Genomic DNA, 11,854 nt, shown 5'->3' on the forward strand with positions numbered 1-11,854 from the left:
GCTGCTTTTTGGATTGCAAGAAACCAGTCCATGCTTTCCCGAAAATAAATTCGGGCCGGTCGTGCGTCTTTGTCACAATGGTAGCCTGCCATTCTGGAGCGCCATATACAGTGGAGGCCCAAGAGCATTATGAGATCAAAAGGTACCCCATCCTCATTATCAGTGCTTAAATAGCGAATTCCGTGCGCGTCAAGTGGTAGCTCTTTCTTTATGGTCCTTTGTAACACGTCCCAAAAATAAACCCCTTCCCAGCAGTGCAAAAAAACATGGTCTATTGTTTCAGGCTGTTTACAAATTAAGCAGTTCGATCCCCACGGTAAAAAGAAATCCTTTCCCTCTAGAAACTTTTTAACTGGTAACGTCCCGGTATGTAACTTAAAAAAGAAAGTCTTTACTCCTGGTGGCACCTGCATTTTCTTCACCCTTTTTAAAACATCCCCTCCCGGGCCTCCACTGTACAAGGCCCTGTACATGGGCTCTGGGAAAACAATATCACAAAGATCATTGTACAACTTTTTCCTTTTGCTTTTCCACAAATAATCGGTGGAAAAACGTGCCGAAAGAAACCGAACGCTTGCTACAATCTCTTTGTAGTAACCAAAAGTTCCACCAGAGAGCTCTTCTGTGGATACCACAAACTCCGGCAGCAATCGCCGCAACTTCACTTGGCACACGGTGCGCAAGAACGGGACTGTGACGTCGCGAAAAAACAAAAAACGGTTCACCAGCTGCCTTAAAAAGAGGTGCCCTAGCCCTAGCCCCCCATCTTTTACCCTCCGGAACAGGTTCGTTCTGCTACAACGTTCCCATTCGGACGCCCATATGAAAACTGCAAAAATCCTGTGTAGCTTCTGAACGTTCACACGCGAGCAATGCAAAACCTGCATCACATACCAGAGTTTGCTAATAAAAAAAAGATTGCAGACTGTAGCTCTGGCGAAAATTGAAAGGCTGGTGCCTTTCCATTTCCCAGCTCGGTCACTTGCGTCTTTAATTTGCTCTTTCCAATAGTCCTCGCTATCGCGATAAGCATCGAGCGGAACGCCCAGATACTTGCCCGGGGTCGTCGCCCACGGTACGTTGGCGAAATGGTCCGGGTGGGATGGCCACCATCCATGCCAGAGGCCAAGGCACTTGGACCAGTTAACCCCGCTACCTGTGACTTCGCTGAACGCGCGTACACACCCGACAGCTTCACTTATGCTCCCCTGATCAACCGTAAATACTGCAACGTCATCTGCATAGGCCAGCAGCTTAACTTCAGCTGCTTGTAACCTAAAGCCATTAATACTATTGTTTTCTATGATTTTCATGCACAGCGTTTCAATGTAAATACAAAACAAGAGAGGGCTGAGGGGGCAGCCCTGACGCACCGAACGCTGCACGCTAATGGGGGCCCCCAAACTCTTGTTAACAATCAGTCTCGTCGTGCAGTTTCGATACGCCAGGGCTACACCCTTACGGATAACTGAACCGACGTTCACATGGTCTAAAACGGTAAACAAAATTTCATGAGAAACACAATCAAAGGGGCACCTGCTCACAATCAAATGTCAATCTGAAGCATCGCTACTCGCCCATTGGTGTCGTCACAGCTTTCAAGCACACTGCGCGCTTTGTGAATGTTGGAAAAAATTGAGCGCCCTTTGATTCCACATGTCTGGTGGGGTCCAACAATATCCGATATCACTGTCTGCAGTCTACGCGCCAATACCTTCATAAAAATTTCGTAGTCCACATTAGTGAGTGCTATGGGTCGATACGCTGTAACCAATTGTAACTTCTCTATATCATCCGTTTTAGGTATGAGCACTGTATGGGAGATCCCAAAAGACGGAGGCAATACGTTTATTTTATAGGCTTCATTGAAAATTGTACACAGCACTGGGGCAATTTCGTGCTTAAATTCTTTATAAAATGCCGCACTGAATCCATCTGGTCCTGGTGATTTTCCTAGGTTTAACTGATCTATCGCGTGCTCAACCTCGCTGTGAGTTATTGTTAGTTCCATTTTCTTTTTGCTTTCTTCGTCAAGCCGTGGCATTGCACCAAGAAACTGATGCGTAAAGGCTACTGCGTCTACAGGAGTCGATGAAAAATGCCTCTGGTAGTATTCATTAAAGGCTTCTTTGATGTGGTCAGTGTCTGCCGATAAGATACCCCCCCCCATTCTATTTTATCGATGTGATTTCTTTCAGCGCGCGCTTTTTCTAAACCAAGAGCACGTTTCGATGGCGCTTCGCCAGCAGCTGTGTCTTCCGCCCTTGCGCTCACTAGTGCTCCGCGATAACGCCGTTCTTCCATAAGCTCTATCTTTTGTTTTGTTTTCCTGACATCTTCTATCCATTTCCCAGGCTCTTTGCATTCCTGCTTCATGAGCGTTTGAAGCAGTGCCCTTAGCTCAGCTTCGTCTTGTTTTTCCTTATAACGGATACATGTCGCCCTTTCTATTGCTTTGATTTTTAAAGATTCTTTACTTAACTCACACTGTTGCCAAATCTTCAGGTTCTTGCGCGGGTTTATTTTACCTATTTCATCCTTTACTGCTCTGTAGTAGATTTCGTCTTGAAGATGCGTGCTGTTTAGCTTCCACATTTCCCACGAAAATGCCTTGCTTCGGTTCACACTTCCCAGGCAGCACTCAACTAAACAGTGGTCTGAGAAGGAGACTCCCACAACTTCATAATGGTTGCAAACAGGGGCAAGGTCGACTGATGCGTAAATGCGGTCCAGCCGTGCATGGCTTGAGCCCTGAAAATGAGTGAACTGCACTGTCCGCGCACCCTCAATAAGTTCAGCCACATCCTCAATCCACATCCTCACACCATGCGGCTGACAAACGGTACTCCTCCGCAGGCAAGGTCCTACTCGAGCAGACTGATGTTCTTGCGCCGGATGATACCGGCGGCCACAGTGGCGTCTAGCGGCGCGCTAGACGTGGAAGGTAAGCACCATGCTGTTGGTTCCTCCCGCCTCCCGCCTTTAGAGTCGCTACATTGAATGTGAGGGGTCTGGCGGCAAGGAAAAAACAAGGTCAGGTGTACCGACTTATTACGGAGCGCGAGATAGATGTATTGGCCGTGCAGGAGACGAAAGTGGACGGCAACGAAGGAACCGACAGCATGGTGCGACGTTTCACGACTAGATTTTATGCTGTCGTCAGTCAAGCAGTGGGAACATCGGGTGGATGCGTGCTTTTTGTAAAGAAGATGCCGGGGCTAGAGGTGCAGGCTTATTTTTCGTGTGTGTATGGCCGGTGTATTGTGCTTGATTTTTGTCTGAACGGCAATGAGTGGCGCATTGTTACTGTGTACGCGCCGAATGTGGTTGAGGAAAGGGTTGCCTTTTTCCACAGCCTCCAAGAGCGCCTTTGTACGGAGAGGCGGCTCATTGTATTAGGCGACTTCAATTGTGTTCTTAATGCGCGCGATAGGTCAAGCATCCGGGGGTTTCGAGACAGGAGCACTGAAGTGTTGATGCGAATGATCGAGAACCGCCATGCCAGCTCGATGGTGTGAAATGAACAAAGGCGCGTCTAGTGAATACGGTGTCTTCGTTCACTCCCATCTTCCTCCCTTCCCGTTACGGCGAGGTTCAGGCGTTCACCGAGATATGAGAGACAGATACTCGTACATTTCCTTTCCTCAAAAACCAATTTACCGACGAACAAGGCGTATTTGTCCGCGTTTCTGATTGGTCCAAATTGTCGTATGTCGCCGCGCGCGCATTTTGACGGGTGTCCACCGAAATATGTGAGACAGTTACTGCGCAACTTCCTTTCCTCAAATATAATTTTCGACTAATGTCTACTGAGATATGTGAGACAGTTAATGCGTAATTTCCCTTCCTCAAATACAATTTTCATTTTCTTCATGGTCCCTCTTTCTTCTTTCACTCACACTTCCTCCCTTCCTGTAAGGTGCGGCTCAGGTGTCCACCGAGATGACAGAGAATTACAGCCCCATTTCCTTTGCTCAAAAAGCGTTGCGTTCAAAGGGCAACGCATCGCGCCGAACGGGTGGTGGCGTTCCTTGGACTCCGTGGCAGCGCTACAAAACGCTGTCGCGTTCCACTCCTAAAGGCGAAGCTTAAGAGTCATTAATTGGCAGTTAACTAATGCACCAACAAAATGTGAAGTGAACAATCGCGTAGCAGAATGCAGCACTCAGGCTTTCGCCTTTCACCACTTTAGCCGCTAAAGTTCCTCGTAATTTTTTGGCTCTTGGAATGGCCCTGCACAAAATTCCGTGTCATGTGTCTCACGTTATCATCCTGGCTGATTGTTTGTCAGTTTTAGCCTCCCTTGAAACTTCCCAAAAAGATTTTTTGTGCCGCTTCCTGCGATTTTTTGTCCCGTCCACTTTAAAGGAGGTCCGTTTTGACTAGGTTTCTGGTCATGCAGGCGTTCATTCCAACGAGGTGGCTGATTATTTAGCAAGGTCAGCTCTTGACGGGTCAGTAACGCATCCCGTCCCGAATTTCAGTCTGCTGGCGATCTCCAGGTTTCAGCGGTTCCAACACATATCAGCCAGGTTACGCGATCCCTTACTAAATACTACTGATTATCAGCCCTTAGCGTATAAATGGAACATCCGTTCGTGTAAAACCAGGCAGTGTGAGGTATCAATGACGCGACTGCGGTGCAGGATTCCCAGTTTGAATTTATACCTATGCAGATGTGGGTGGTCTCCGACAAACCTATCTGACTCATGCGGGGACGTTGAATCTGTGGACCATTTCTTGCTCTCCTGTCCAAAGTTCGCACTTCAGAGAAAGATTTACCTGGAGGTCCCTCTCTCCAGGTTAGGGCTCCCGTTATCTCTGCCAGTGTTGTTATCGTTAGGAGCGAGCGCCAAAGGATTTGCATTGGGTTCAATTTGTGGGAATCTCCATGATTACATAATTGCAACTGCTAGGTTGATTTGCTAACTCCTTTAAAAGTCTCGGAGTTTTTTTTTTATATTATCATCATTCTCGCCAAAATGTTCTTCGTTATTTCACTTCAAATATTCTTCTGTCGTTTTTCATGAATACATTTTTCAAAATTCACGCTTGGCTCCGATATTTTGTCGTAATCCTATGAAAATTTCCTTATGTATACCACTATACCTTGGCCAATCCCCCCACGTGGGTATGTGCCATTATAAAGAGGTGAAGAAGAAGAAGATGTGTTCAATTCGGGCTAGAATGAGTCTGACGACCAGGGCCAGCAGTGTCCGGGAAGAATTGCGTGGCGCGCCGTTTCCGCCACCCTCTGTCAAGGAGTCAGAGCGTGGCACGGAGTTTACCACGACGTTCCTCGACGAAGAGGAGCGCCTTGTCGAAGAACACCAGGTATCCAAGGAGGTCATGCAAGGCATCCAGAACACGGACCCGATGTGGTTTGGTGCGCTGTCGTCGGGCCCGCAGCCCATCGAGCAGCAGCGGTCCACACACGAGGTCAACGTGCTGGCCGGCCAGAGCAAGGCCGCTGCAGAGTCGAGCCGGATCGAGAAGGGTGGTGGATACGTGTTCCAGAACCAGACGGTGCCCCCATCGTCCAGCTCTGGTGGCACAATCTTCTGTAAGCCCCACTATATGTACCAGCGTGCGTATATTCTTTGTTTATATCATTTTCCTTTTTCTTGCTTCATTTTTATTCTGTTCGCTGTAGCTTTTTTTAGCGTTCCGCCTTTCCTTGCGCGGGCTGATGTTCCGATGACATATTTTCCATGCAGAGAAGGCCTCCACACTCCCGCTGGACCATGGTGTCGCGGTTCGACAAGCGGCTAGCAGGCGCGACTACATGGAACTGCCGCGTTCACGGACTCCGGCCCCTGTGGTGGCGTTCACGGTGCCACTGCGCATGCTCATTCATTGTAATATCGATTGAATAATGAACACAATCTGCACGACGCTGCCAAGTATTTGTATGCTCTCTTTTTAATTTAGGAATTGTGTTTTGTGCTACATTTCACCTTTCTTTGCCTACAGACTTCTGTCCGTTCTTCAGTGCGTACCTGAGAGGTATTAGCGGAGACGTACACCGGTTTTCCTGGAGGTCTCCTACGCACGCGGAGTTAACTGGGCGGGGCCATTGCGCGTGCGCAGGAGGCGTCGGCTAAAACTGGTATATGTATACGAGAATACCTATTCGGTATGCTGACCAATTTGGCGGGCACTTTGACTGTCTAAAGTGCTTAGAGGCGAAAGCGTTCTCCGCACCACTTTGACTGCCTCTGTGGCACTAGTGAGATCACCGCTGGATGACGTCACACTCAATGGATGACTAATTACTAAGCAATGACAAATTGCTAATCAATGGTCAATTACTGATTAATAACTAAATACAAATTAACTGCTAATTAATGACGCTTAAGCTTCGCCTTTAGGAGTGGAACGCGACAGCGTGTTGTAGCGCTGCCAGGGAGTCCACGGAACGCCACCACCCGTTCGGCGCGATGCCTTCCTCTTGGAACGCAACGTTTTTTGAGGAAAGGAAATAGAGCAGTAATTATCTTTCATCTCGGTGGACACCTGAACCGCACCGTAGAGGAAGGAAGGAAGTGGGAGTGAAAGAAGAAAGAGAAAGAGGGCCTGTAATGAAGAAAATCAAAATTGTATTTGAGGAAAGCAAATTACGTAGTAACTGCCCCAAATATCGCGGTGGACACCCGTCAATCGTTTATAGAGGAAGAGACGAAGTGGGAGTGAAAGAAGAAAGAGAAAGAGGGGCCGTAATGATGAAAATGAAAATTGTATTTGAGGACAGGAAATTGCGCAGTAACTGTCTCACATATCTCGGTGGATACCCGTCAAAAGCATGACACCTCAACTGACAAGCTTCTGCTCACAGCGTTTTGTAGACAACGATGAGGCAATAAATTCTTTCGCCTTAAAAACGTCTAATGACTACCTCCAACTGCGCCACTATCACTGCCGCGTGGATATGGAAGGCCATTGAAAGAAATAGATGCGAAAGAAAATATTGAGAAAAATAGGCTTGTCGCAGTAACCACGTCCGCCCGAGCGATTGCTACAGCAACAGATACACCCAGTGCTGCCATGCCAACGGGTATCCTGGTCATAAAAGCTTATGCAAAGGGGCACCTGCTCATATAATCGATAGCTCGCAATAAGTGTGACAGATGCAGTAAAAGCATTGCTGAACAGTGACTTTAAGGACGTACGCACCGAAGAAATGCGGTATAGCAAAGATTGATGTAAAATACACCCTATGAGAGATAAATTTTATTTCTTTATGAAGGCATAATATCCTCACGAGATGACCAAAGAAACATTCCTTGAATCTTTGAAAGCGTGGCAGCTTTTTATGCCTTACGAACTTGCAGTGTGTCTTTCTTTGTCACTCGTTCTCGAAAGCGCGGTGACGTAAATGTTACGCCCCAAGCGAAACCATAGCAACGAGATGGCGCCAAACTCAAAGCCGTGAACTAGTTTTTCGGGAGTGACCCGGGCCAAATTTTGGCAATTGCCCGGGCCACATTTGGAGTTCGCCATCGTGTCAGGCACGCTCAAACGTGGTTGGACATCGAGTTTCGTCCAAATTGGCCGAGGTCAAATTTCGGTAGTGGGCCGGGCCCAATTTTGTCAATTGCCCGGGCCAAATTTGAAGGTCGCCATCGTGCCGGGCACGCTCAATTATGGTTACACAGATTTTGGTCCAAATCGGCAAATGCCGAATTTCGTAGGTATCCCGCACCAAATTCTTGCTTCTTGGAGTCGCAGTTGCTATGGCAACGAGAAATGCACAAGCCAGATACACAAGCAAGGTTTTTGCTCGGCTCTGACGATTGTATGAGTGCTTTCACATTAAAAGTCTAGAAATATGCTTGTGCCAACAGCGGCGTCTTCGTTCATTGCATATGCCTGACCGACCTCAATAAGTAGATGACATTAAAAAGAAATCCTTGCGCCGAGTGGCCGATAACAGGTGGTGATTCTAAGCACACATATTGTACACGCTGTGCCTTTGCTGGTTGCTTACAAGTGCATCTTGGAAAATTCAGCGCAACAAATTGACGAGTAGAAAGGAACAAGAAGCAGACAGGCCCTCTCATCTTCCTTTGTACTCGTCCCTTTGTTGCGCGGAATTTTCCAAGGTGCTCCTTGCCAACTCGAACAGCTCAGCATAATCGGGCTTACAAGTGAACTTAGGAAACCAGCGCTCGCTTGCACGAAGCTAGTTAGACAGTATAGTTACCAGTCTAGTCTTATATAACCGCAGCCAAGAACCGTTCGCTGGATTTGAGGGAAGGAAAGGAGCATAACGGGCTGACTTTGTCGGCGGACACCTCAACCGCGCCGTGAGAGAAAAAAAAGCGACTAAAAGCTTCAGTTGCCACCTAGCGCTCGTGTTTGTCATTTTAACCGTTCGTGTTTATGGGTTGTGATGCAGAAATGAGAACGAGTAAAATGGCAAACTCGAGTGCTAGCTGGCAACCGAAGCTTTTGGTCTATGTTTTCTTTTTGAAGCGAAAAGCTTCACTAGGCTCGTCAACACCGCGCTTCGCGTGACCCGCACTACAGATTTGCCACTGCTGCGCGGACCGCAGCCGTGCGCAGTGCGCATTTGAAAGGAGGTGTATATAAAGCGCGCTTGCCCATAGAACAGGCACAGACACTCGCCATGGAAGGAGAAGAAGCAACAGGCGGACGGCGCAGAAACACCGATCCGGAAGTGGTAGCTTAGGAGTTGGCTGAAAAGCAGCGAGAGCTTTTCGCTTCGAGATATCCAGGCTTAACCTTAGCTAAGCCACAGGCAATTTTTCTCACGGCGCGGTAGAGGAGTCTGGCTCTCACTCACACACGCTGGCCGAGCGGTACTGCAGCAAGTTGGGATCTCCCCGCCGAGAGCGGCCCCAAGTTATGCTGAACTTACCCCGGGATATCGCCAAAATCTCCGCATCCCTCCCATTCCCAAACGGATGCACCCGGAACACCATGCCGAGAGACGGGCCGACCGTGCACGTCAATTCGAGAAACGCTTCAGCGGACGTCCGGACGTCACGTATACGGACGCCTCTTACCATCCCTCGAAGCCAGCGACGGTGGCGGTAGCTCTCGCCCCTCACCGCAGCTGGTACACAGCCTGCAGCATTCGCAATACAGAAACAGTCACCACAGCAGAGGAGGTTGCCATTGCGCTAGCGCTAGCTGACCCAAATATCGAAGTCGTCATTAGTGATTCTCAACAGGCTATCCGCAACTGCGATGCTGGCCGTATCTCTTGCCAGGCGTTACACATTCTACTTTCTACTGCACCCTCTTCCAACTCTCGCTTACTTCTTTGGGCCCCAGCCCACGAGTCGCTCAGCGGAAACGCCCAGGCGCACACTCTCGCCCGAGATCTCAGCTGCCGAGCAGAGTGTATGATCAGCCTTCGTGCTTCCTCTGACACTAATATCTCACGCGCTTCTCTACTCACCACTTACATGGACATACTACAGCACTACCGGCTCGAAAGATGTCTCTATGCTTCCGCACACCGTGATCTAACAAGACGCCAGGCCGTCCAATGGCGCAAACTACAAACTGGCAGTTTTCCATACCCCCTCTTATACAGCAAGATCTTTCCGCAACAGATAGACCCCATGTGCAAACACTGCCCAACTCCAGCCACTCTCATACACATGGTGTGGACTTGTACACATTACAACACAAACAACCCAAACACCCCAGATACGTGGGAGTCTCTCCTGCGTACTTCCGAGCCGGCAGACCAACGCCGGCTTATCCAGCGCGCGGTGGAGGCCGCGACATCCCAAGGGATCCCCGCCGACCTCCTCTAAGCCAGCGCAACCGGTCCTTAGACTGGTCCCCTGTTTTGGGAGTAATAAAAGAGATCACCACCACCACCGACAAGGTCAGCCCGTTATGCGCCTTTCCTTCCTCCAAATCTTGCGAAGAGCCTAGGCTGCGAATAAGGCTACACTGGTAACTAGACTATCTAATCTGCTTCGTACAAGCGGGCCCAGTGCATAAAGGTTTCTCTAGGGACAGCCTCCCTTATGTTGTTTCTTGTGTATGCATGAGATGAAAAAATTGGACAGCACGCATCCATTTCTGCAGTGGGTAATCTAGGTGTAGCACAGATTAAACTGCTATTTTTTTATAACCTGCTGATTTCAAGCAAACATAATTAATCACAATTACAAGAAGATTGTAATAACATATAAACGGCAGCCAAACTTTGGCTGCGCTGTGTGTTAAAAGCGTTTCAGGTTAGCCAGCTTGTTCAACACAGGCACCCATTCATGGTTTCTCACTATCTGTATCGTACACTTACTTTAGACAAACCACACTTTCGATGAACTGCTCCCTCGCTGAGCGAGCATCCACATCAGCGTGTCTCAAAGCCGTTCCTGTTTTCCATACACTGTGGATGCAGAGCAACGTAAGTTTTATGGCACGCACCCTCCATTCTTGACAGGTGGAAACCGTATCCCATATGGCGTGACGAGAAAGTCCTTTTTTAAAGAGCGCTGCAAGGTGTCCAAAGGAAATACTGCATCCTATAGTGGAGGAAAATTACGGCTTACGGTTTCGGTTTACGGCGTATGAGACAGTCCACTGACCATGGCAAAAAAGCCCTTTTGTCTCTATTATGGGTATATACCTTGCTACTATCATAGGCCCTATGTAAGAGCACATCATTAATCAAATCTCTTCACGCTGCCAATTTGCTCCCCAGCTCCAAGAGGCAGAAGTTATTAAAATTTGTAAAGGTGGTGAGAAAAATAACATTTCTATCTATACGCCTATTTCAATGCCTCGGTATTTTCCAAACTTGTTGAAAAACTAATACACGAACGAATGAGTTCATTTACAACCAAGCATTACATTATGACACGCTGTCAGTCTGCGTTTACAAAAAAAAAAAAAAACGTTCGCAGAAAGCGCTTTAGTAGTGGAAGAAGAAATCCTTCTTGGCGTTTTTGAGCATTAACTGTATACACTTAAAATTTTCATCGACTATTCAATAGCATTTGATAGAACAGATCACGCCTCATTATTAAAAAAAAATGGAATACTGTGGTTTCAGGGGTTGTTTTCGGTCTGTTTTGAAGTTAATACCGCCAGCAAAGGGTGCACATAAACTACTATCACTCCAGCTTCAAACCATTACTACACGGTTTTGCGCAGCGATCCATTCTCCGGGCGCTGCTTTTCAAGTTATATATTGGTTCGGTTTATGTGGTTTTACGTCCCAAAGAGGCTCAGGCTATGAGGGACGCCGCAGTGGAGGTTTCCAAACTTTCTCTAACAGCGAGTATTCTTACACGCTTGCATTACTTTCAACCATAACAAATTAAGTTACTGTTATACAAATCTCTTTTCGAGTCTACATTAGCGTATGGTTATTTGGAATGGGGCACAATGACTGGAACAAACTTGTACAAAATCTATCGATTGCGGAAGAAAGCTGTAAGAATCATTTCTAGTCAGTGGGCTCCTCAATCGCGCTTTGAGCTACGTGGCGGTAGTGATAGGGAGATGTGCGTTGCGTACGTTGGCGTTGAAAACGTTGTGGCAGAAACGCGGCAGTTTGTGTGGGTTGCCTGCCAAAGTAAGAGGAAATGCTGCTCACCTGCGCAGCGAGGGTGGGCAGGTGAGCAGCCTCGGGAGTAGTGAGATGCTGCTCGGGAAGAAAACCCGGATCGCAGCCCAACACACGCTACCCGAGTCACACTGATGGCAGCACCCGCCATAGATGTGCAATGGCGCATCTCTGGACCGCTGCAGCACTGCGCCAGGAGTGGTGGAAAGACTGTTAAGGATCTATTTAAGTGTAGATAATGACCTGTTCTGTATAGGTGTACATTAACCCATTATCGCTATCCGAACAGCTGCC

The 11,854-nt window shown here is 48.0% G+C and overlaps 1 protein-coding gene across 1 annotated transcript; it reads left to right on the forward strand.

The window, feature by feature from the left end:
- The first annotated feature begins 5,187 nt into the window (after window positions 1–5,187).
- On the forward strand, window positions 5,188–5,872 carry LOC149349785 (importin-7-like). Its single transcript, XM_089575491.1, has 2 exons — window positions 5,188–5,587; window positions 5,718–5,872. Exons 1-2 carry the CDS (start codon window positions 5,188–5,190, stop codon window positions 5,870–5,872), a joined length of 555 nt encoding a protein of 184 aa, XP_089431617.1.
- The last annotated feature ends 5,982 nt before the right edge of the window (window positions 5,873–11,854 follow it).

The sequence above is a fragment of the Amblyomma mixtum genome, chromosome 3 (assembly GCF_055824585.1).
Source record: "Amblyomma mixtum isolate Tamu chromosome 3, ASM5582458v1, whole genome shotgun sequence".
Lineage (NCBI taxonomy): Eukaryota > Metazoa > Arthropoda > Arachnida > Ixodida > Ixodidae > Amblyomma > Amblyomma mixtum.

Bases quoted from the DNA above. Each gene is read 5' to 3' on its own strand.
- LOC149349785 (XM_089575491.1), top strand. From the start codon at position 5,188: ATGAGTCTGACGACCAGGGCCAGCAGTGTCCGGGAAGAATTGCGTGGC. The intron at 5,588-5,717 runs GTGCGTATATTC...TTTTCCATGCAG, and splicing joins GCCCCACTATATGTACCAGC to AGAAGGCCTCCACACTCCCG.